This window comes from Saprolegnia diclina (genome assembly GCF_000281045.1).
Source record: "Saprolegnia diclina VS20 unplaced genomic scaffold supercont1.7, whole genome shotgun sequence".
NCBI lineage: Eukaryota > Oomycota > Saprolegniomycetes > Saprolegniales > Saprolegniaceae > Saprolegnia > Saprolegnia diclina.
This window is the reverse complement of record NW_008246074.1, coordinates 386,400-405,634: the sequence shown is the minus strand read 5'-3', so window position 1 is coordinate 405,634 and position 19,235 is coordinate 386,400. Positions and strand designations below refer to the sequence as shown.

Here is a 19,235-nt window from a genome sequence, read left to right as displayed (position 1 = left end):
AAGCAAACGGGCAAACGGTATCCGGATGGCATCCGCATACGCTGTCCGACAGATCCGCAAGGACGATGGACGCCATCGTGACCGCGCTCCTCAGGAGCGAGCACCCGGACGACGTCAAGGTGCAGTACCTGGACCACATCCTCTTGAAGGGCGGCCTCACGCAGGAGCAAGAGGTGGCAGTGGCAGGTGTGCTCTGGGCAGTGTGGCCGGCGGCGCCCGCGCAGCATGGCCTGCGCCAGCTCCGCGGTCAGTTCCTTGTGGCCTTTCGCCGGTACATCAGCAGTCCATCGAACGACGACGACGACGAAGAGCGCGCTTGCTTTGGCTGGATGCGTACGGAGACGCGGCTGGACGAGTGGCGCAGCGCGACCAAGGTGCTTTTGCTCTTCGTTGCATTTCGGACGCCAGCCGACGCCGGGCGCCTCCACCGCATCTTCCACGAGTGCCCCGCGCCAGCTTTTGGCCGCGATTTGCCGCTCTCAGCCTTGTGTCTCAAGCCGCCGCAGCTCGCCGAAATGCTCATCAAGGCGGGTCGCATTCCGCTGCTCGGTTTTGCTGGCGACTGGCTCCGCGAGCTCCTTCTCTGCGTCGTCGCAAGCGAAGCGTGGGCCGTGCTGCTCAAGGGTGGCATCGACGTGCTGCTGACGGCCGCCGAGCAACTCGACGATCCACGCACAGCCGACGGCAGCCTTGTCGTGCTCGAGACCATTTTCCTCGGCTACCAAGAGAACGCTGACGTCTTCCTGACGTGTTATGCTCATTTTTATGATCGCATTGCCCGCTGGCCACATGCATCGCCGCCGTTTGCCTCCAAATCGCTTATGCATCTCCAAAAGCTACTGCATGGACTCTTATTTGCTTTCCCGGGGCACCCGCTCTTGCAAGCACCACTGCGCATGCTCATGGCGCAGTTGCCGCCACTGCCAACCGACTTCGTCGTCGGTGCATAGACCCTCCTCGCACCAGCACAATGTGCTCATGCAAATGTGGTAGAAACGTACGTCGACGCGCGCCGGTGGACCAACTGCGCGGTCGCGGCCGCGTCGCCGTTTTTCGCCTCTGACGACGCGGGTGCGCAGCATGCTACGAGCGCGCCGGTGCGTCAGCACTCGGATGCGATCGGGCTCAAGAACATTGGTAACTCGTGCTATATGAATGCGGTGCTGCAGGTACGACGACGCTTACGACGCCAATCACAGACGCGGGGTAGGGTTTGTATTGGACGCCGGCGATGCGGCGGCTGTTTGCCACGCGAAACAGCGCGAAACCCGGCGTCGTGGCCGAGTTTTGTGCGCTTCTCGGGCGCATGCAAGCGAGCAGCAGCAGCTGGCTCGACGCGCGCACCATGGAGCGGTCTGTTAATTTTTATTGGATTTTCTGAAAAAAACTGAAAAAAAGTTGGCGGTTGTAGGTTTCGAAGCGTGCTCCTCCCCGAGTACCAGACGACACGGCAGCAGGACGCGGCCGAGTTTCTGCACTACCTCCTCGACGCTCTTGAGAGCGACAAGGCCGTCGCGCTCCACGACGTCTTTCAAGGGTCGACGCTACGAACCATCACGTGCGACACGTGCTCAACGGCCTCGTCCGCCAACGAAGAGTTTACGGACCTCCATATTCCCATACGTGCGTCCGTCGCATCGACGCCAGTCCTCGCCGACCTTGTCCGCGCGCAGTTTGATCCGGAAGAGCTCTCGTCGCGGTACCACGATCGAAAAATATCAATGTATCAAGACATGTTTTGTGTAGGCTCGAGAATGCCTACTTTTGCGACATCTGCCAGTGCAGCGGCAGCGCGACCAAGCGGATTTCGGTCGAGCGCGCACCGACGCACCTCCTCGTGTCGATCAACCGGTTCGAGTACAACCGCCTTCGGTACGCCAACCGATACAAATGCTGACTGCCAACACCAAATAGCGGCGCACGTGAAAAGGTGTGCACGGCGGTCGACTGCCGAGAGCCCGTTGTCCTGCCGACGGTCCATGGCGACGTGCCGTACGATCTGTATGCAGCCATCGTCCACGCCGGCACGCGGGCCGACCACGGACACTACTACACGTACGCCCGCCACCTGCCCGACTCGGTACGACACCATCCTTGCCGACACGCCAACAAGATCTTGGTTTGCTGGGTAGGACTGGCACTTGCTCAACGATAGCCACGTCGCCCGCGTCGACGACGCCATGGTCGAGAGCGCACTCGCCCATGCGACCACCGATACGCCGTACGTGCTCTTCTACAAGCGGCGCGAGGCAACGTCCAAGAAGGCCAAGATCGCTGCGGACGCCGGCGTCTAAGATGTAACCAAGTATGGTGGGTAGTCTCGATGGTGTTTATCTTGTTATTGCGGGCGTCCATCGAGAAGACTCTACCATCTACTCGAAGCGACCGCGCTTCGACATCCAGTCGTGGAACGCCATTGTGCCGAGAAGCAGGACGACGCACGAGCCCTGGCCGTAAATGCGCGTGTGCATGATCTTCTGCGAGAACTGGATGTTGGCGTTGCGGCTCTGGTCAAAGAAGATGAGGCCGACGAGCGGTGTAGCCGAGCACACGAGCGTCCGGAACGGGTAGTCGTACACGTAGTTGGCCGCGCGTTGGTGCAGCGGCAGGTGGTGGTCGGGCTTGGCCGCAATCGGCGCGTTGTCTTCGAGGAGCTCGGCCAAGTACGCGTCCGGGTTGCGGCTGCCTCGGAGAAGATCCTGCTCGGCGACGATTGCAAAGGAGGCGAGCGAGGCCATCACCGCGAGGCCAACCTTGCCGCTGACACCGAGGCGATTCCGGAACCACGGGGATTGGTGATGGGCGACCGCGACGAGCGAGCCAGCGGTGACGCCAGCGATCGCCGCAGCCTTGATACCCTGCGTCGTCGAGTTGCTGATGATCGCGTCGCGCTTGGCGTTCGGGCTCAGCGGGCTGCTGCTCATACTACTATCTGGGGTCTGTGGTGGAGACAACAAAAGGAAATGTGACCAAGGTAGATACTCTTATCGGCCTCTCATTGGCCGGTTGTATTTTTAGGGCGAAGGGACGCCATCTTGGTAGACAGGCGGGCGCCGTCGTCGTCGTCGTCGTTGTTAGCGCAACCGTCGGGTTTGAACAAACCGGTGGCAGGCAGGGAGGGACGCCACGTTGGCGGCGTCACGGCGTTGACCTCAGGTCGCTTCCGATCGGAGGCCACAACGTTGGATGCAACGTGCTGCTGGCTGTATATTGCTTGCACGGGGAGGAGGTAGGTACCTGCCTTTTTCGCAGCAGATAGGAGTTAGCTGTACCAGCTATTATATGCACGCGGAGAGATTGGGTGCCAAGTACATGACCCGTGTCTTTTGCTCGTCGTGGCGCTCGTTGGGTCGGCGACGAAGACATGCACAGGCGTGGGTACATCAAGTTATCAAGTGCGCCATTTGGTCATTCGGTGAAATTCTATAAATGTAGTCGGCGGCAAATAGATCGCCTTTACTCAAAGTGCCCGCGCTTGGACATGTAGTCGTGGAACGCCATCGTGCTCAGCAGCAAGACGACGCAGGCGCCTTGGCCGTAAATGCGCGTGTGCATGATCTTCTGCGAGAACTGGATGTTGGCGTTGCGGCTCTGGTCGAGGTAGATGAACCCGACGAGCGGCGTCGCCATGCACGTGAGGCTCTTGAACGGGTTGTCGTACACGTAGTTGGCGAGCTGGTGGTGCAGACCGAGCGACTTGCGCGTCGACGCGACGGTGGCCGTGGCAGTCGTATTGCCCTCGAGCTCGGCGATGTACGCGTCCGGGTTGCGGCTGCCCTTAAGGAGGTCCTGCTCGCCCGCAATGAAGAAGCCCGCGAGGCCCGCCATGGCGACGAAGCCAAGTTTGCCGCTGAGGCCGAGGCGGTTGCGGAATGTGGCCGAGGTCTGGTTGGCGGCGAACACGACGGCGCCCATCGTGGCGGCCGAGACGACGCTGGCCTGGAGCCCGACGACGAGCGAGTTGGCCGTGATGATGTCGCGCTTGATGCTCGAGCTGCTCATGCTGTCTGAAGTTAGTACTGGTACGCTGTAGTGGAAGGACAGCGGCAAATTTGACTGGCGCCGTGCGCCGGTTGCGTGTTTCTGTGCACGCTAGCTGTGCGCGCTGGGGTCGACGAGACGCCTTCGGCCAATGGCCTTGCAGGAAATATCGAATTGTTCCGTACATTTGACCAATCAGCGCCCATGGCGTGGCAGCGCTGTGGATGAAGCGACGTGAAGTCGGGGTTGTACGTGCATAGATAGATATATGATGAGGATGAGGGTGGTGACGACCTACAATGCGTCTGTTCTACTACTGCTATGGTCCGGCTTCCGATGGACTAAGAGGACCGAGTGAGCTTACTCGAAGCGGCCGCGCTTGGTCATCCAGTCGTGGAACGCCATCGTGCCGAGGAGCAGGACGACGCACGAGCCCTGGCCGTAAATGCGCGTGTGCATGATCTTTTGCGAGAACTGGATGTTGGCGTTGCGGCTCTGGTCGAGGAAGATGAGGCCGACGAGTGGCGCGGCCGAGCACACGAGCGTGCGGAACGGGTAGTCGTAGACGTAGTTGGCGGCCTGCTGGTACAGCGGCAGGTGGTTGTCGCTCTTGATGACCTGCTTGGTCTCGGTCTCGTTGAGCTCGGCGATGTACGCGTCCGGGTTGCGGCTGCCCTTGAGAAGGTCCTGCTCGGCGACGATCGCGAACGTCGCCAGCGAAGCCATGACCGCGAGGCCGACCTTGCCACTCACGCCGAGTCGGTTGCGGAACCACGGCGATTGATGATGGGCGAGGGTGACGAGCGAGCCGGCCGTGACGCCAGCAATCGCCGAGGCCTTGAGACCCGACGTGGTCGAGTTGCTGATGATGATATCGCGCTTCTGGGTGGCGTCCATGCTGAAAAGAGAAAGTTGGAAAGTGAGCTGAGGTTATTAACGACGTCGCTGGTGAAGCGCCGGGAGCAGTGTGACAGACACTATACAAACTTCAAGTCTCATGGCGATGTGGCCGTGGGTCCGATCTATGCGACACGCAGCTTTTCATTGGGCGAGGGTGTCGCCGCCTGGCGCTCGTAAACGCAGCGATTATAAGCGCCACAGTAATCGGGCCGATTAGCCACCACGCCCGTCGACGACCACAACGTTGTCCGCCACTCGTCGTTGACGTCGCCCTTTGCAGACGCGACCGGGGCACCGCGCCTTCCCACTGGCTTTGCTGGGACACGGACGACGACAAATTTGCGTGCGATTAACCGGCCTCGCAATCGGCCCCGGGGCACGTGACCCGGTGTAGCGATCGCCCACCTGGCCGAATATGCACGCGAAAATGTTCGTCCTTGTTCCATCGCGAGGCGTACCCCGCCGAACGGGAGAGATTCCGTGGATAGTTGCCATGTCTCGTGCTGCGTTTCTTTTGCCCTAAAGAATGCGCTCGTTGAGGTTCGAACCCAGAAAACGACGCCTTCGTTCATCGTCTACGTCTACACGAGGCGTCTTCTTCAACTGCTGTTTGCCCACCACCACAGCTCACCAAGTTCTCTAACGCTAGCTTGGGCTGCAACGGCACCTCATGTCCATGCGCTATTATGACCATAACGTCCTAGTACCTCATTTGTGTTAACGAGTACTAGTACTGTGGTGGTTTGGCGTGGGACTCTACGTGGCAGTCTCTTCTCTGCCACGCGCTTGCATGGCTGCCGCGGCGTGCGTAATAGAGAGAAAACCCGAGTCGCCGCGGTAGCTTGCCGCCCATCGTGTGCCGTGTTACCATTTCGGACAACGTCAACGTCAAGATGGCATCATCGCATACGTGGCAGCACGAGAACGCAGCGATACAAAACCGCGGCGTAAAACCGACAGTCCTTTCTACCCTCCAGAGCTGATAACTAATCCGTGGACGCGCATTTGTCAGAGAAAGCTTGGGTTGCTCGCCAGTGTCCGGCGCGACATGCTGCGCCTGCCTCGACCACCTTGCTTGTTTGCTGACCCATAAGCGTCGGTGGTGATCTTCCGGATAATGAGAGTATCCGGATTCTAAGTTATCCGGAAATCCACCCACCAGCGCCAACAAGCCAACGGGTCCGACCACGATGCTCGTGATGGTGCTTTCGCCGGCCAAGACGCTGGACTTGGCCCTGCCCAAGCTCAGGACATGTACGCAGCCCAAGTTCCTCGACGAGGCCTCCATCCTGGTACGGCGTCGACGCAGCCAAAAGTGCATGACGCATGCGCCACATTAGGTCCAGGACCTACGCAAGCTCACGCCAGCCAAGCTCAAGGGTTTGCTGGGCGTTAGCGACGCGCTCGCCAAGCTCAATCACGACCGGTACAAGCACTTTGTCGATCACGCCGACGCCTCGTCTCCCTCCGACACCTTCAAGCAGGTATAGCCATGATCCGCATCGAGCGATTCTGTCCTCATGTAGGCACTCTTCGCCTTTGATGGCCCTGCCTACAAGGGCATCCAGGCCGCCTCGTTTTCAACCGACGACGTCGCGTATGTCCAAGACCACTTGCGCATCCTTTGCGGCCTCTACGGTGCGGCGCCGAGCCATCGCGATGTGCAAACTCCTACCCACGTACCTAGGCATCCTGCGGCCGCTCGACCTCATCCAGCCGTACCGCCTCGAGATGGGCCAGAAATTTGCAAACGCACGCGGCAAGGACCTGTATATGTTTTGGGGCAATACGATCGCGAGAGAGCTCAACGACCTCTTCGCCACTGCGCCAGAAGGCGACACGAAGATCCTCCTCAACGTCGCGTCGCAAGAATACTTTAAGAGCGTCGACAAGTCGGCGCTGGACCCGTCGATTCTCATCGTCGACGTTGTCTTCAAGGACGACGGCAAGATCAAGTCGGCGTTTGCGAAGCGGGCGCGGGGCCTCATGGTGCACTACGTATCGACACGTCGATTGAGCTCGATCGCCGCACTCAGAGCGTTCGACCTCGAAGGCTACGCCTTTAGCAATACCGAGTCGACTGAAACCAGCCTGGTCTTTGCACGGTCCAAAGCGGCGCTCAAGCGCCACCAAGACGCGACCGCGCCGCCCAAAGCGAAGCGCGCCAAGCATGAATAACACAAAGAGATGTCTTCGCGCATGGTTGTAATATCGTCCACGAGGGTGGTCTCCAGTCCTTGGCGTGGATACTTTGGATCAAGTTGATGGCAAAAGCCAGGACGCCATTTTCCCTGTGGACAACAGTTGCTCATGCAACTGCAGCCGATCTGGAGGACGCATCTAGCACCACGGGTCTGGCGTGCGGCTTGCGAAAGCGCACCGGGTGGTCCCATAGTTCAACCTGCCCTCGGCAATAAATTTGACCGCTCGGAAATCGTGGCACGAAGTCCAGGAAAGGGTGGTCGATCAAGTACGACACGGAGCTCGACCAACGGCGTCGCAATATAGAAGGGAGGGGTAGATAGATTATCCTACGACATCGCTGCCCAGGATACAACGGGTTGCAGAAGGTGTCGAGGTCGGCGTTGAAATGCCCAGAATTTGCTAAAACCGACGCAAAAGGGACGCTCTGACCGTGTGCAAAAGTAGGTGGGAGCTCCTTGCTCGTGCATATAGCGACAATCAATCCACAAATTTTGTGGATTGAACTTTGGCTCGTTGGCTTTTCCTGGGTATCTTGGGCAACGCGTAACACAAACACGCCGACGCAACCTCAAGGATAATAAATGATTATACATTTCTAGCTCGTCTACTGTTGGCCTTGCTCTGCGACGAGTGTTTCTTCTCGACCAGCTCGGAGCGCGAGAGGTCTTCGAGGACCGAGACGATCTCGGCGGCGGACGGTCGACGCGACGCGTTGTGCGTCCAGCACTTGGTCATGAGCTCGGCCCACTTCATGGGGCACGCACCAGGCTTGACGCTTGGCCGCTGCCCCGAGAGCACGTTCGTGCGGACTTCGCGAAAGTTGGTGCAGTCGTCAAACGGCAGCTCAAACATTGCGAGCTCCCACATGATGATCCTAGTGTAAAAAATTAGCAATTTTGAAAAAACAGGAATTTTTCGGGTACCCAAACGAGTAAATGTCGACGGCCTGCGGCTTGGGGCCGTGCCACACGTAGTCTTCGCCGTGCTTGAGCAGTTCTGGTGCTGTCCAGCGGGGCATGATCGATCGGTTCCCGTGCTTGGTGTGCGCCGAGACGGCTTGGGCGACGCGCCGCGTGCCAAAGTCCTAGGTCGCCATGGAGTGGCCGGCACTCGACAAGACAAGCGCGTACCGCCAGCTTGGCGTTCCACGAGTCGTCAATGAGGATGTTGGAGCTCTTGAGCTGCCCGTGGACGAGCGGCGGGTCGGCCGAATGAAGGTACAAGAGCCCGCGGGCGGCGCCCAGTGCGAGGCGGCAGCGCAGACTCCATGGCAACGCAGCGACGTGCAGCGGGTCCGAGCCGTTGCGGCCGCTGCCGTGCGAGTTCCGCTTCTCATGCAGCACGTCAAAGAGCGACCCGCGCGTGCAATACTCGCTACATAGCAATGGCATCGTCATCGAGCTTGCAAGGAGCAGCCACGTACCTCACAATGCAAAATTGGTTCTTGTTGAGGTACGCGCCCATAAAGAGGACGGTGTTCGGGTGGCGCAGGCTGCTCATGCGTGACGCCTCCATCTCGAGCGCGGCCGAGATGGTCTCACGGCTTGATGGCTTGGCCGCGTTGGGCGGCGGCATCGCAAGCCGCTTGACGACGACCGTGCTGCCGCGGTACGAGGCTTTATATACGACGCCAGACTCGCCCTTGCCGATGGCCGGACCGCAGCTCACTTCGTCCGCCTACGTGCAGAGTGAGGCGACGCGCTTGCATCGTTAGCGGCGAACCGTAAGCAGCGACGCATGGCCAAAGACGACGGCCGGCGCCTGCGTCTCACGGACGCCGACGTCTTCGTAGAGCTCTTCCTCGAGGTTTGCCGTCATGGTTCCGTCCGGCAAGCACCGCGATAGCCAGCACCCCATCCTTGTCGTCCGCTGTCCAAGGGTCCTGAGCTTGTCGACGGGCCGACGAGCGCGTTCTTATTCTGCGCTGCGTGGCCAGATGGACCCCGCGGCTAAAGCTTGAAGAGCAGCTTCTCCATACGATTGGTCAAATTCAAGGTCATTTCGACCCGCTGATTGGTTGAATCGACTCCTGCGCACGGAATAGGCCAATCAGGTGCGATGGGAGAGCCAGACCAGCAAAATATTGGCTGTAATATAATGTGGACTTGAAACGCAGCGCGCTGTCGCCAGCTGGTAACGCTCAATATTTTATAGTCGCGGCAGGAGGGCGAAATGCGACCTCGAGTAATCGCGGGGCCAAAACTAGTGGACCAACGCTGCACCAACGCTGCACCCCGGCGCTACACGACCAACCTCGCCGTATTGCCATCACAGTGATACCCAATAGAAGTACATACACCTTCCGAGGTGCCAGCGCGCACTCGCCCCTATAGTCATCTACGCCGAAGCGTCATCGCAGGTTTATATTGCTATCGCCGGTTTATATTGGCGCCACACCGCGTCATGGCAATGCGCGGTGCCGGCGGAGATGCATCGAACCCTTTCGATCATACACTGGGTACGGACGGATGCTGCCTCCTCCTCGTTGGACTGCATTATATTCATATTGGCGGCAGAAGGCAACACCGCCCTCCAATATTGTCTATTGTCGCGACAGCCCGCTGGATCGTATTGGCTTGTCGCAGCAGTTGCATCCAACACCATTTGGCGTGTGTCATAGTTTCGGATTTCGTGTTATATTACACTATATGAAAAACTGGGAGCACACGATTTCGAGGGCTTGTAAATAGTGTATTTTACCACACGCTCGACGCGCTCAGCCCGACGCCCAGCCGCCATGGAAGCCCACTTTGACAAGGTCTTTAGCCACGTGGACGATGCCAAGCCGCGTCGTGCTCGGCCAGCAGCCGACGACCGCCCGGCCAAGAAGCAGGCTCGTGCGCCAGCGCCGGCGGCGGCGGCGGCGGCGGCGCTGCCCGACGTCGATGCGCCAGACAGCGCCGAGTTTGTCCTCAACGCGCGCACGGTCAAGCAAATGGTGCAGTCGCTCGAGAAGAAGCTGCAGAAGAACGAGCTCATGCGCGCCAAGCACCAAGACGACCCGACCAAGTTCATGGTACACCACCCACCTTGCGGCATACGCTCATCGCCGTAGGACTCGGAGCTCGCCTTGCACGAAGACATTGGCCGCCTCAAGAACGTGGCGACGGACCCAGAGCTCTTTGCCGTGCTCATCGAGCACAACGCGATCCCGATGTTTGTGCAGCTGTTGTCCCATGCCAACATGGACATCCGCATGGACGTGGTGGCCGTCCTCGCCGACATGACGGACGTTGAGCGCGTCGGCGAGGTCGAGTCGCTCATCGAAGCCATCATGGGCCACAAGGGCCTCGAGCTGCTCTGCCACAACCTCGACGAGCTCCTTCTCGACGCGCATGCCAACAGCGACGACGAGAAGCGTGCAGCCATCTACAACATTCTGCAGATCATGGAAAACTTGTCCGAGCTCGTGCCGGAAAGCTGCGGCATCTTGAGCACGTCGACGAACGTGCTTGACGTGCTCTTGCGGGCGTGCGCGTCGCCAGAAATGACCGAGAACCGACTGTACTGCTCCGAGATTCTCTCGATCCTCGTGCAGGCGTCCGACGACGCCGCCGAAGTCCTCGGGCGCCGCGCGCTGGACGACGACCGTCTCGACCAACTGCTCCAATGCCTCGCCTCGTACCGCAAGACGGACCCGAGCTCGGACGAAGAGGAAGAGCTTGTGCACAACCTCTTTAACGTGCTCTGCAGTGCGCTGCGTCTTTCGTCGGTGCAGGACCGGTTCCGGTCGCTCCAAGGCTTTGAGCTCATGCTGCGCTTTCTCAAAGCAAACCTCTTCTGCAAGGGCCCGGCATTGCGCGTCTTGGACCACGCGACGATGAACCACGCGCGCAACTGCGAACGGCTCATCGAACTCGGCGGGCTCAAGCAGCTCTGCCCGCTCTTCATGGGCAAGCTCCGTCGTAAGAAGGACACGCATGCGACCAACGACGAGCACGTGCTCTCGCTCTTTGCATCGCTGAGTCTCTGGCTGCCGATTGACTCGAAATACGAGGTCCGCGACCGGTTCCAGGCCAAGTTTCTCGAAACCAACTTTGAGAAAACCGACCGGCTTGTGGATTTTGTCTTGCAGTACCACCGCGCGATGCACCGCCAGTTTGAAGAGCCGGTCCGGCGAGACGACATGGACGACGAGGCGTACGAGACGGTCATGGAAGCGTACCGGCTGCACCAGCTCGACAATGGGCTCTTTACGCTCCAGCAAGCGTGCTTTGTGACGAGCCACCTCTGCCAAGTGTTTGCCAAGTCGCTGCTTCCGTACGTCAAGCAAAAGCTCCATGTGCATGGTCTCTCGCTGGCGACAATTGCGAAAGTGCTGGCAGCGCAGGCCGAGATGATCGACGACGCCCACCACGCGGCGCAGCAAGACCGGCTCCACGCGCTCGTGTCGTTCTTGATCCAAGTGCTCGAGCAGGATGCACCGGCCGACGACGAAAACGAACTCGAGGAAGAGACCAAGACCAGTGCCTAACTTTCTAGTCCAACGATTCCGAGATTACCCTAACCCTTGGATGATCGCATGCTCTTCAGGGTTGTAGAGGGCATGCAGTGGCGTGTCCTTTGTGGGGGACGATGGCGGTGTCTCGGAGAGACTGTTGTGGTGCTTGCACGACGGACTCGCGTGGTCGATGAGCTCGCGGTGCCGACCGTGCTCGCTGGCAGTCGCGTGCAGCTCCGAGAGCGCGAGATGCAAGGACGGCAGCGGCGCCACGCGCGGACTCACCTTCTCGGACGCGCCTGCCAGTGCAAGGCGCAAGGCGGCCTCTGTGTTCATGGGCGAAAATGACGATGACGCACTGGTTGCGTGCTCCGCCGCCTGTGCCGGAGCTCCAATGTCAGAAAATGTCGGAGCTTTTTGCGTCAGTGTCAAGAGCGCATCGACGTCGCCGTGTTCGATGAGTTTGCTCGCCTTGTCTACAAAGAAAGAGGTGAAATCAAAATGGATAAAAAATCATCGAAAATCATCGAAATTCTCGAAAAATCAAACAAAAATGCAAAGAGCAACGTACGTTTTCGGACCGCCGAGACTTCGAGAGGCGCATTGGACCAGCGCTGCCGAATGGCCTCGAGGTGCGTACTCGCAAAGGCCGCCCAGTGCGACGCAATTTCGTCGGAAACGACCGGTTTTTGCGCGAAAAACTCATCGTAGGACATGGCAATGTCCTTGTAGCATGTCACCCACTTGTCGTCACACCCGGCAATGACGCGGTCGGTCGCGAGCAGCGCCGAGAGCCGCAGCGGGTCGGACGCTGTGCGCGGCGACTGGAGCTCTTCGCCAAACAGGATCGGCGCGTCTTCGAGGCACGTGATAAAGAGCCGGCAGATCGCGCTGTGTAGAATGTTGGCCCGCGGAAAGCGCGCGATCAGATCCAAGAGCACATTGACAACGTCAAAGGCCATGAGGGCGACGTCGAGCTGGATGCACCCGACGCGAATGATGGGGTACAGCAAATACAAAATCTACAAATGGATCATCTCGCGTCTCGTGCTGCCACGTCATATTCCAACCTGCACGTGCTTGAGCGTAAACGTGCGCGGCGCCGGCAGGCGCAAATAGGCCAAGATCTCGGGAAGGCGCGCTGCGACCACGTCCCAAATCGCATTCAACGAGCCTTGGCACGTCTCGTAGCGGTCGCCGTCAAAGCTCTGGTGCTGGGCGATGCAGCCGCAGTGGTGCGCCTGCAGGAGCGAGTTGAGTATCTTCATGCCGTACGACTCGCACGCCAGGCGCGTCGGGAGCGTGCGCAAGTCGTCAAGGACGCCATCCACAAGCGCCATCGCGCAGTCGCTTTCGGTCATAAAGGTCTCAATGATCAAGAGCCCAACCGAGTGTGGTCGCTGCTCCTGGATGAGGTCCGTGATGAAATCACACGTGTACAGCATGAGCGGAAACCGATAGTCGGCGTCGGTGCTAACGTGCATTGGGAGCTGCCCACGTTTCGGCAGCGTCGTTGAAAATGGAAAAATTTGGTGCAGGAGCCGGTACGGCGTCGGCGCCCACGCAATCAACGGCGTCGGCTGCAGCTCGTCGCAAATGCGCAGCACGAGCTCCTTGATGCACTCGCGCCCGGCCTGGAAGAGCAGCCCTACCACCCATTTTGCTGCTAGTATCTGAACAAAGGGGTACCTTCAAACAAGGCCGGCGCGTCCGTGCCGTAGAGGGCAAAGAACGTTGGAATCGTGGCTTTCGCAAAGAGCGCCGTGAGCACGCGGCTCAGTGCTTCTGCGTTCATTGCGCTCATGGGCGTGTACGCTAACAGGTGACGCAGTAGCGTAGCGCGCCCGACGCGGTGCTCGTCTGGCGCCAAGAAGCTCTCGACGATGCCCGGTGAAAACGGCGGCGTCGTCATGAGGTACTGGACGTAGTACAAGTTTGCGCATTCGACGTAGCTGGGCGTGCCACTGCGATGGGACGGGAGTGGCGGCTCGAGAAAGAGAAGCGTGATGAGCTCCGCCACTAGCCAAAGAAAGTTCACAACGACCTTGCTATGCTAGCAGAGTACCCGACGCGTCGCGTGCAAAGAAGGCCCGGAGCGTGGCCGCAGACGTGTCGGAGAGCGCGCCGGGCACGAGCGCCATGCGAAACTCTTCGAGAAGGTCCGTGTGGGCAAAGAGGTATGTGATCGACTGGCTCGTGACCGCCGTCACGACGTAGCCCATTGGGTCGGCCATGCCGCGTGGTTGGTTTCGAAATCAAAAATACTGTCACGACCGCACGACGTAGCGGTTATCCCCAGTGGCATAGCAACCGGTCGAGCGAGTCTGCTGTATCTTACCTCGTTGCGTGCATGCATTGTGGGCAAAGGGCAAGGTGGGGCTTTGCTATCAACCGCCCGACCCGTTGACTTTGGAGATGCTCGAAGAGAGCCAAATCTGTGGCGAGTACGATACGTCATTGCTTCATTCCCTGCCCTCAATGACGTAGGACCGGTAGTCGTATCGGGCAGGTACGTCGTGATCGCCATCGTGCGAGCAGCCAAGATCGTCAACACACCCCTCAAGAGCCGTCCCACCGGTTATTCATCGTGCTGACTCGTTCACACAGGCATGCCCCGATCTCTTTTGCGTCACCGAAGCAATTGTACCTCACCATTGGCAGCACTTCGTATGGGCATACACGTAGCGCCGGACTGCGATGCCTGTCGACGGCTCTTGCACGATGCGAGGGGGGGTTGTGGTTTTCAAAATTATGAAAACCACAAGCACCTTGATGCGGTCGAGTGAGAAATCCTCGAAACCGACGAGCGTGCAAATATATAAAGGAGGTGTGGATCAGTTCGTTTTCGGTTAGGTGTTGTAACAAGGTAGATATCCCACCGTCTCAGCAACAGCTGTTGAAAATGTCATCATTTGGGAAAGAACTTCTTATGGAAGAATTTTCCCACACCTACTCGTATCGACGCAATTCGCCAATAATAGCTGTGTTCAGAAATGCGACAATCAAATTTGTTTTCCCCACGTACGTTTTGAGATGACACCTAGCCACGACCCAATCCAGATCCAGAGAGTTTCTCCACCTCACGGACATTCACCATTGGTTGAACGAATCCGTATCCGGATTTAAAACGGTGGGCATTGCTATCCGGAATGTGCAAGCACGTCGCGCGGTGGGCATTGCTATCCGGAATGTGCAAGCACGTCGCGCGGTGGGCGAGCGAGGCCAGCTCTCGCCGCTGCGGCCTACGTGGCAGCGCCCGCTTGAACCTCTACGCCGTGCGTCATGGCCTCTGCGCAGGCTCGGTCTCAAGCCATAGTAGGCGTCGCCTCAAGCCACGTGGCGCCTCATCGACGAAACCAGCGTCTGCCTCGCCGACGGCTGCGACTTTGTCGGGCCGCTTGGCGCGATGCACGCCGCATCGTTTAGCCAGCACGCGTTTCTGCACCAGCACCCCATTGGTGCGTTGACGTGCGAGCTGAACGGTGGGCCAATGCTGCGCAGGCTGGCTCATCGACGCTCAAGTGCTCTTCTGCTTCGAATGCGTCGATGTCGTGTACGATGACCAGCCCACATGTACGTAGCACGCCTTGTAGCCGTCGGCATCTTTAGCATCGCGTGTGTAGCGCGGCAGAAGCACAAACGACGCCGAGGTAAGCGCATGCCATTGACGAGACATCACACCTCATGACGTGAGGAGAGCGCGAGGCTGCCACGGACCGCCTCCGTACGATCCATTTGGCATGCTCGATGGACCAACGCGCATTCATGCTTCTTGTGTAGCGCGGGGCATGGTTAATATGGGTCACACGTGCTACATGAACGTCATCCTCCAAGCGATGTGCCATCTCCCACGTCTCCAGCTTGGACGCGCTCCTCGCTGTCGCGACGACCTCTGCCTGCCTTGTCGCTTCCACGACGTCGTAACCGAGGTCCATATATATGACCTGCTTGAACGCGCTTGAAACGAGGTACCAGATGCGTGCGGATGAGGCAAGCCCGCTCGCGCCGTCCGCCCTGCTGTACGCAGTGTGGCAGCATGCGCCACGCTTGGCCGGCTGCAAACAGCACGACGCCCACGAATTCCTTCTCAGTCTTCTCGACGGACTGCACATATCTGGTATACCCAGTGGATTCAGATCTAGTACTGCGTTCAAGCATGCCATTCTCGCGCGTAGATCCGAGTCGAACCCCATCATCGTGCTTCTCGACGGTGCACGCGGCGTTGGAAGGCGTTTTGCGGTCGGACGTGGTCTGCAACATCTGCAGCCACCAATCGACGGCGCGCGAGCCCATGACGGACGTGTCGATCGCGCTGGGTTTGTCTTCGCTTGAGGCCTTGTTCGCGCGGTATGTCCGACCAGAGCCCGTTGTTGTCGACTGCGGCGCCTGCGGTACGTCGCGCCACTGCACCAAAACGCTCTCGTTCCAGAAGCTGCCTCTGGTGCTCGTCATCCACTTCAAGGTGCTTGATGCAGACTCGATTCCGCCCATCCACATTATGTAGCGTAGCGCTTTGCGGCCCAGCGCAAAATCACGACGCCCGTCACCTTTCCGCTCTGTGGTTTGAACATGGGCCCGTTCGTTGCGCCGTCGTCCACGCCCACGTACGTCCGATCTCGATGTCTAGTTGCTGATGTCGTAAAGACCGACGGTGTACGACCTCGTGGCGGTCGTTACTCATCACGGCACTTCTGTCCACGGCGGGCACTACACCAGTTTTGTCTGCTCGGAAACGTGGTTTGCATGTGACGACGCGAGTGTCACTGCTGCATCCGAGGGCGACGTGCTGGCAAGCCAAGCGTACGTATGGCACAATGGGTTAGGGTTTGACGCATCGTATTAAACTAGGTATCTGCTCTTCTATCGTCGCCGGCTGCCGATGGCTTCTTCCACTGGGTCTGGCCCGTCGAGGGATTGTGGTAGTACTTGAAACCCGTGCGAACATCGACGTATGCTTCCCACTGATTGGTCGCGTCGTTTTGGTTGTTGTTGTCTGGCGACTGGATCTGGTCCGGGATCTGGAAACTGGTTTTGTATCGATTCCACAAAGGCAAGCAACTACCGTGGTAGTGCGTGGGACGAGGCGCTCCTTGGTGCGTTGAATGTCCTGTAGTTGGCGCTGCACGGTCTGCTCGAGCAACGACAACTTGTCCAAAATGAACGCATCCGAGGCGTCTACGCCATATCAGACAACTTGTCCATTCCTTGAATGCGGTGTACGTGTTTGCGCGACAATGGTGGCGGCGTCGTCCGACATGTTGTTGTCGCTGGCCTCGTCACCCACGCAAAACGACTCGCGGTGGATCTGCCGCGTCGTAGGCATGACACCCATGTACGGTAGACGCTATACCTGCGTGCTCGAGTCGACGCGCTCGACCGACGCTGTGTCTTGTAGCAACGACGTGAACCCCGCGAGGAGCTTGCTCTTTTGGGACCGCTCCTACATACCCAATGAGTGATAACACATGCTGAATTGGCGCACGTGGGCAAGCGCTGCGCGCAGTTGTTGGTTCTCGAGCTGGAGCGCTTGCACTTGCGATAGCAACTAGTTGGGCAAGGTTACGTCTTTGTGTCGTACGGCGCAGGTTTTACCACAGTCGATGCTGCAATTTCCTTGGTCTCGACTAGACAAAATAAGTCACATGCGGCGAAGTCAGCGCCCCGTACTAGTACCGCTGGCGAGTCGGGCGTCACGGCTCACGACCTTGACCTTCATCGCCCGTGCTGCAAACTGCAGGGTCGAGAGCGTCTCCATTGTGTTGCTGGCACACGGATTCAGTGTTACGATGAAGGCACAGAGCGCCTTGCCCTCTGAGGTGCATGAGCGGTTATCAAGGTTGCAGAGAAAGCTATGTACCCAACGAGTGCTGTAGTAATCGTGTGAGTTTGCAGTTGCGGTACGGAACGTGCTTCTTGCCGCGCTTGAGCAGCGCCGTGATGCACTGTCCTAAATTCGACAAGCTCTGGTTGATGAATTTGAGCTCCTACACCAACTGTTGCTACACACAATAGGGCAATCATGCGTGTACCTTGACGTGCTGGCCGTCCCCTGCCATGTATTTGCACTTTTCTGAGCCCGCCAAGTCGACGAGGTTGACGCGCTGCCCGGACGTCGGTAGCGTGAGCTGCAGCAGCGTGTGGCTCCGGCTCGAGCGTTCGTTCATGTTGGTGGCGCAGTGGGCCCGCGTCTCGGCGCCGCGCCAAAGAATGTCCACGAGCGCATCGCCACTCGAGACGGAGACCGTCCGGGCATCCAGCGCATAGACACCAACCGACGCGTCTTCGCGCAGCTCCAAGCTCACGCTCCCATCGGCGAGCAAGTCGTACACCTTGTCGTTGTAGAGTTCGAGATACGTACACTGCAGCGACGCTTCGTGCTGAAGGAGCGCGGCGGCCACGAGTCCCATGAGGCCCCTAATAGAGCGTACCATCGATGTGGTGTTGCTATAAGAAAGGAGTGCGTACGCATCCGGTGAGAGGTCCGAGGGTGGGTGCTCGGGCGACGCGCAGAGCCCCCAGAGGTCGCGGCCAAGCATCGTGTGTGTCTTGCCCGTGCCCGTTTGTCCATACGCCAGGATCGTCGCGTGGTTGCCGCCCACGACCGACGCGACGACGGGAGCTAAAAAGACAGCGTAAATGTCCGCGTTGGACGCCGACGCGCGAAAGACGTGGTCGAATTGGTACGACGTGTGCAGCCGCGTCCACGGCGCGTGCAGCAGCTGCAGCTTCTCGCCGCGCACGGTCACTGCATCCAGCTCGTGGGCTTCGGATGCGAGCTTGGGCCGCAAGCGCACCGCGACGAGCATGCGCCCGTTGTCGTCCATGCGACTCGACGTAGAGAGCCAGACAGGCGGAAAACAACACTTTTGAAACCGATACGGTGGTTAAAATGCTCGGTTCGAGCTCCAGTGGCGATCTTCTTTGCTCGTTCTGATACTTGACACAGCGTAAGGACAAGGGAGCGATTTGACGTCAACGACGATCCGATGACGGATACTTGTGAGGATATCGTATGACACTGGATACACTGGATTCTATCGTGCTTCAACAAGGTAACCACAAAGTGTATTGTAATACTTGCACCACCGCAGAATGTCTATCCTACCGTGCAAGTAGAGAGTTAGTCATTTTGTTGGGCACGGCCACGAGTCGGCAGGTTTGCATTCGCTGCGGCTCTGCTCTCCACCCGGGATGATTCAACGCACAGGTGATTTGGGTTCTCCATGTTCTCAGATGAGTGGCTAGGGTACAGTGGGACACCGGTGACTACCGTTTTCGCTAGCACCAAAATGTATCTTTTGCCGGAGGATGCAAAAGAGTGGCCCTGCTCAGACGCGGGATCAGAGAATAGTCGAATGTTAAAAACTGATCGTGGTGCTCGAGTGTTCCTTGCTCTGGACATGGTGGCCCGCACAACAGCCTCACGGGCGTCGGTCGTCCAATGCACCGCCAACCCACTTTCGCGGCTACTGCCTCTACAAGACGGGCAAGCGCTTGCTCGCGCGCGCGTTCAAGACGAACGGCCAGCCCCACAACCTCCGCCACCTCCATGAAGTTTGACGACCCACTTCAACAACAACAACCTCCGCCACCTCCACCGCCTGAAACAAAACTGGACCAACGCCGACTCGCTACAACTTGTGCGGGCCAACAAGAGGAGCAGCGCTTCTATGCCCCTTCCCACATCCAATGGGTTGCGCAACTCGTG

At 58.8% G+C, this 19,235-nt stretch overlaps 10 protein-coding genes across 10 annotated transcripts; 4 read left to right on the top strand and 6 right to left on the bottom strand.

Annotated features, from left to right (window-relative positions):
- The first annotated feature begins 47 nt into the window (after window positions 1–47).
- On the top strand, window positions 48–2,324 carry SDRG_03046 (hypothetical protein). The gene is made up of 7 exons (XM_008608663.1): window positions 48–942; window positions 994–1,169; window positions 1,211–1,353; window positions 1,412–1,699; window positions 1,747–1,872; window positions 1,915–2,080; window positions 2,133–2,324. The coding sequence occupies exons 1-7, from the start codon at window positions 66–68 to the stop codon at window positions 2,292–2,294; spliced, it is 1,938 nt and encodes a 645-aa protein (XP_008606885.1). The 5' UTR covers window positions 48–65; the 3' UTR covers window positions 2,295–2,324.
- On the bottom strand, window positions 2,307–2,952 carry SDRG_03045 (hypothetical protein). Its single transcript, XM_008608662.1, has one exon. It carries the CDS (start codon window positions 2,922–2,924, stop codon window positions 2,373–2,375), a length of 552 nt encoding a protein of 183 aa, XP_008606884.1. The 5' UTR covers window positions 2,925–2,952; the 3' UTR covers window positions 2,307–2,372.
- Window positions 2,953–3,456: 504 nt separating this feature from the next.
- On the bottom strand, window positions 3,457–4,002 carry SDRG_03044 (hypothetical protein; the record flags this gene model as incomplete). The annotated part of the gene is made up of 1 exon (XM_008608661.1): window positions 3,457–4,002. One exon carries the CDS (start codon window positions 4,000–4,002, stop codon window positions 3,457–3,459), a length of 546 nt encoding a protein of 181 aa, XP_008606883.1.
- A 339-nt stretch (window positions 4,003–4,341) lies between these two features.
- Window positions 4,342–4,878, bottom strand: SDRG_03043 (hypothetical protein; the record flags this gene model as incomplete). The annotated part of the gene is made up of 1 exon (XM_008608660.1): window positions 4,342–4,878. One exon carries the CDS (start codon window positions 4,876–4,878, stop codon window positions 4,342–4,344), a length of 537 nt encoding a protein of 178 aa, XP_008606882.1.
- Window positions 4,879–5,662: 784 nt separating this feature from the next.
- Window positions 5,663–7,129, top strand: SDRG_03042 (hypothetical protein). Its single transcript, XM_008608659.1, has 4 exons — window positions 5,663–6,173; window positions 6,222–6,365; window positions 6,408–6,519; window positions 6,569–7,129. Exons 1-4 carry the CDS (start codon window positions 6,072–6,074, stop codon window positions 7,057–7,059), a joined length of 849 nt encoding a protein of 282 aa, XP_008606881.1. The 5' UTR covers window positions 5,663–6,071; the 3' UTR covers window positions 7,060–7,129.
- A 513-nt stretch (window positions 7,130–7,642) lies between these two features.
- SDRG_03041 (TKL/DRK protein kinase) lies at window positions 7,643–9,086 on the bottom strand. Its single transcript, XM_008608658.1, has 5 exons — window positions 8,809–9,086; window positions 8,510–8,763; window positions 8,217–8,460; window positions 8,010–8,170; window positions 7,643–7,960 (listed from the first exon to the last, which is right to left on the bottom strand). Exons 1-5 carry the CDS (start codon window positions 8,941–8,943, stop codon window positions 7,672–7,674), a joined length of 1,083 nt encoding a protein of 360 aa, XP_008606880.1. The 5' UTR covers window positions 8,944–9,086; the 3' UTR covers window positions 7,643–7,671.
- Window positions 9,087–9,823: 737 nt separating this feature from the next.
- Window positions 9,824–11,560, top strand: SDRG_03040 (hypothetical protein; the record flags this gene model as incomplete). The annotated part of the gene is made up of 2 exons (XM_008608657.1): window positions 9,824–10,102; window positions 10,142–11,560. 2 exons carry the CDS (start codon window positions 9,824–9,826, stop codon window positions 11,558–11,560), a joined length of 1,698 nt encoding a protein of 565 aa, XP_008606879.1.
- Window positions 11,441–13,773, bottom strand: SDRG_03039 (hypothetical protein). The gene is made up of 5 exons (XM_008608656.1): window positions 13,593–13,773; window positions 13,217–13,546; window positions 12,598–13,175; window positions 12,099–12,549; window positions 11,441–12,003 (listed from the first exon to the last, which is right to left on the bottom strand). The coding sequence occupies exons 1-5, from the start codon at window positions 13,759–13,761 to the stop codon at window positions 11,585–11,587; spliced, it is 1,947 nt and encodes a 648-aa protein (XP_008606878.1). The 5' UTR covers window positions 13,762–13,773; the 3' UTR covers window positions 11,441–11,584.
- Window positions 13,774–14,715: 942 nt separating this feature from the next.
- On the top strand, window positions 14,716–16,370 carry SDRG_03038 (hypothetical protein; the record flags this gene model as incomplete). Its single annotated transcript, XM_008608655.1, has 10 exons — window positions 14,716–14,802; window positions 14,847–14,985; window positions 15,029–15,100; window positions 15,151–15,177; window positions 15,222–15,251; window positions 15,308–15,447; window positions 15,503–15,644; window positions 15,703–15,989; window positions 16,037–16,131; window positions 16,172–16,370. The coding sequence occupies 10 exons, from the start codon at window positions 14,716–14,718 to the stop codon at window positions 16,368–16,370; spliced, it is 1,218 nt and encodes a 405-aa protein (XP_008606877.1).
- Window positions 16,333–18,389, bottom strand: SDRG_03037 (hypothetical protein). The gene is made up of 10 exons (XM_008608654.1): window positions 17,993–18,389; window positions 17,557–17,941; window positions 17,385–17,511; window positions 17,201–17,338; window positions 17,120–17,151; window positions 17,010–17,072; window positions 16,878–16,967; window positions 16,748–16,832; window positions 16,590–16,702; window positions 16,333–16,545 (listed from the first exon to the last, which is right to left on the bottom strand). The coding sequence occupies exons 1-10, from the start codon at window positions 18,349–18,351 to the stop codon at window positions 16,372–16,374; spliced, it is 1,566 nt and encodes a 521-aa protein (XP_008606876.1). The 5' UTR covers window positions 18,352–18,389; the 3' UTR covers window positions 16,333–16,371.
- Between the last annotated feature and the right edge of the window lie 846 nt (window positions 18,390–19,235).

Coding starts and splice junctions, on each gene's coding strand:
- SDRG_03046 (XM_008608663.1), top strand. CDS start 66: ATGGACGCCATCGTGACCGCGCTCCTCAGGAGCGAGCACCCGGACGAC. Junction 943..993: donor GCCAACCGACTTCGTCGTCG/GTGCATAGACCC, acceptor CAAATGTGGTAG/AAACGTACGTCGACGCGCGC. Junction 1,873..1,914: donor TTCGAGTACAACCGCCTTCG/GTACGCCAACCG, acceptor AACACCAAATAG/CGGCGCACGTGAAAAGGTGT.
- SDRG_03045 (XM_008608662.1), bottom strand. CDS start 2,924: ATGAGCAGCAGCCCGCTGAGCCCGAACGCCAAGCGCGACGCGATCATC.
- SDRG_03042 (XM_008608659.1), top strand. CDS start 6,072: ATGCTCGTGATGGTGCTTTCGCCGGCCAAGACGCTGGACTTGGCCCTG. Junction 6,174..6,221: donor TCGACGAGGCCTCCATCCTG/GTACGGCGTCGA, acceptor GCGCCACATTAG/GTCCAGGACCTACGCAAGCT. Junction 6,366..6,407: donor CCTCCGACACCTTCAAGCAG/GTATAGCCATGA, acceptor GTCCTCATGTAG/GCACTCTTCGCCTTTGATGG.
- SDRG_03041 (XM_008608658.1), bottom strand. CDS start 8,943: ATGGGGTGCTGGCTATCGCGGTGCTTGCCGGACGGAACCATGACGGCA. Junction 8,764..8,808: donor GCCATGCGTCGCTGCTTACG/GTTCGCCGCTAA, acceptor CTCTGCACGTAG/GCGGACGAAGTGAGCTGCGG. Junction 8,171..8,216: donor CGTGGAACGCCAAGCTGGCG/GTACGCGCTTGT, acceptor ATGGCGACCTAG/GACTTTGGCACGCGGCGCGT.
- SDRG_03039 (XM_008608656.1), bottom strand. CDS start 13,761: ATGGCCGACCCAATGGGCTACGTCGTGACGGCGGTCACGAGCCAGTCG. Junction 13,547..13,592: donor CTTTGCACGCGACGCGTCGG/GTACTCTGCTAG, acceptor TTCTTTGGCTAG/TGGCGGAGCTCATCACGCTT. Junction 12,550..12,597: donor TTACGCTCAAGCACGTGCAG/GTTGGAATATGA, acceptor ATCCATTTGTAG/ATTTTGTATTTGCTGTACCC.
- SDRG_03037 (XM_008608654.1), bottom strand. CDS start 18,351: ATGGACGACAACGGGCGCATGCTCGTCGCGGTGCGCTTGCGGCCCAAG. Junction 17,942..17,992: donor TCGGACCTCTCACCGGATGC/GTACGCACTCCT, acceptor ACGCTCTATTAG/GGGCCTCATGGGACTCGTGG. Junction 17,073..17,119: donor AAATTGCAGCATCGACTGTG/GTAAAACCTGCG, acceptor TTGCCCAACTAG/TTGCTATCGCAAGTGCAAGC.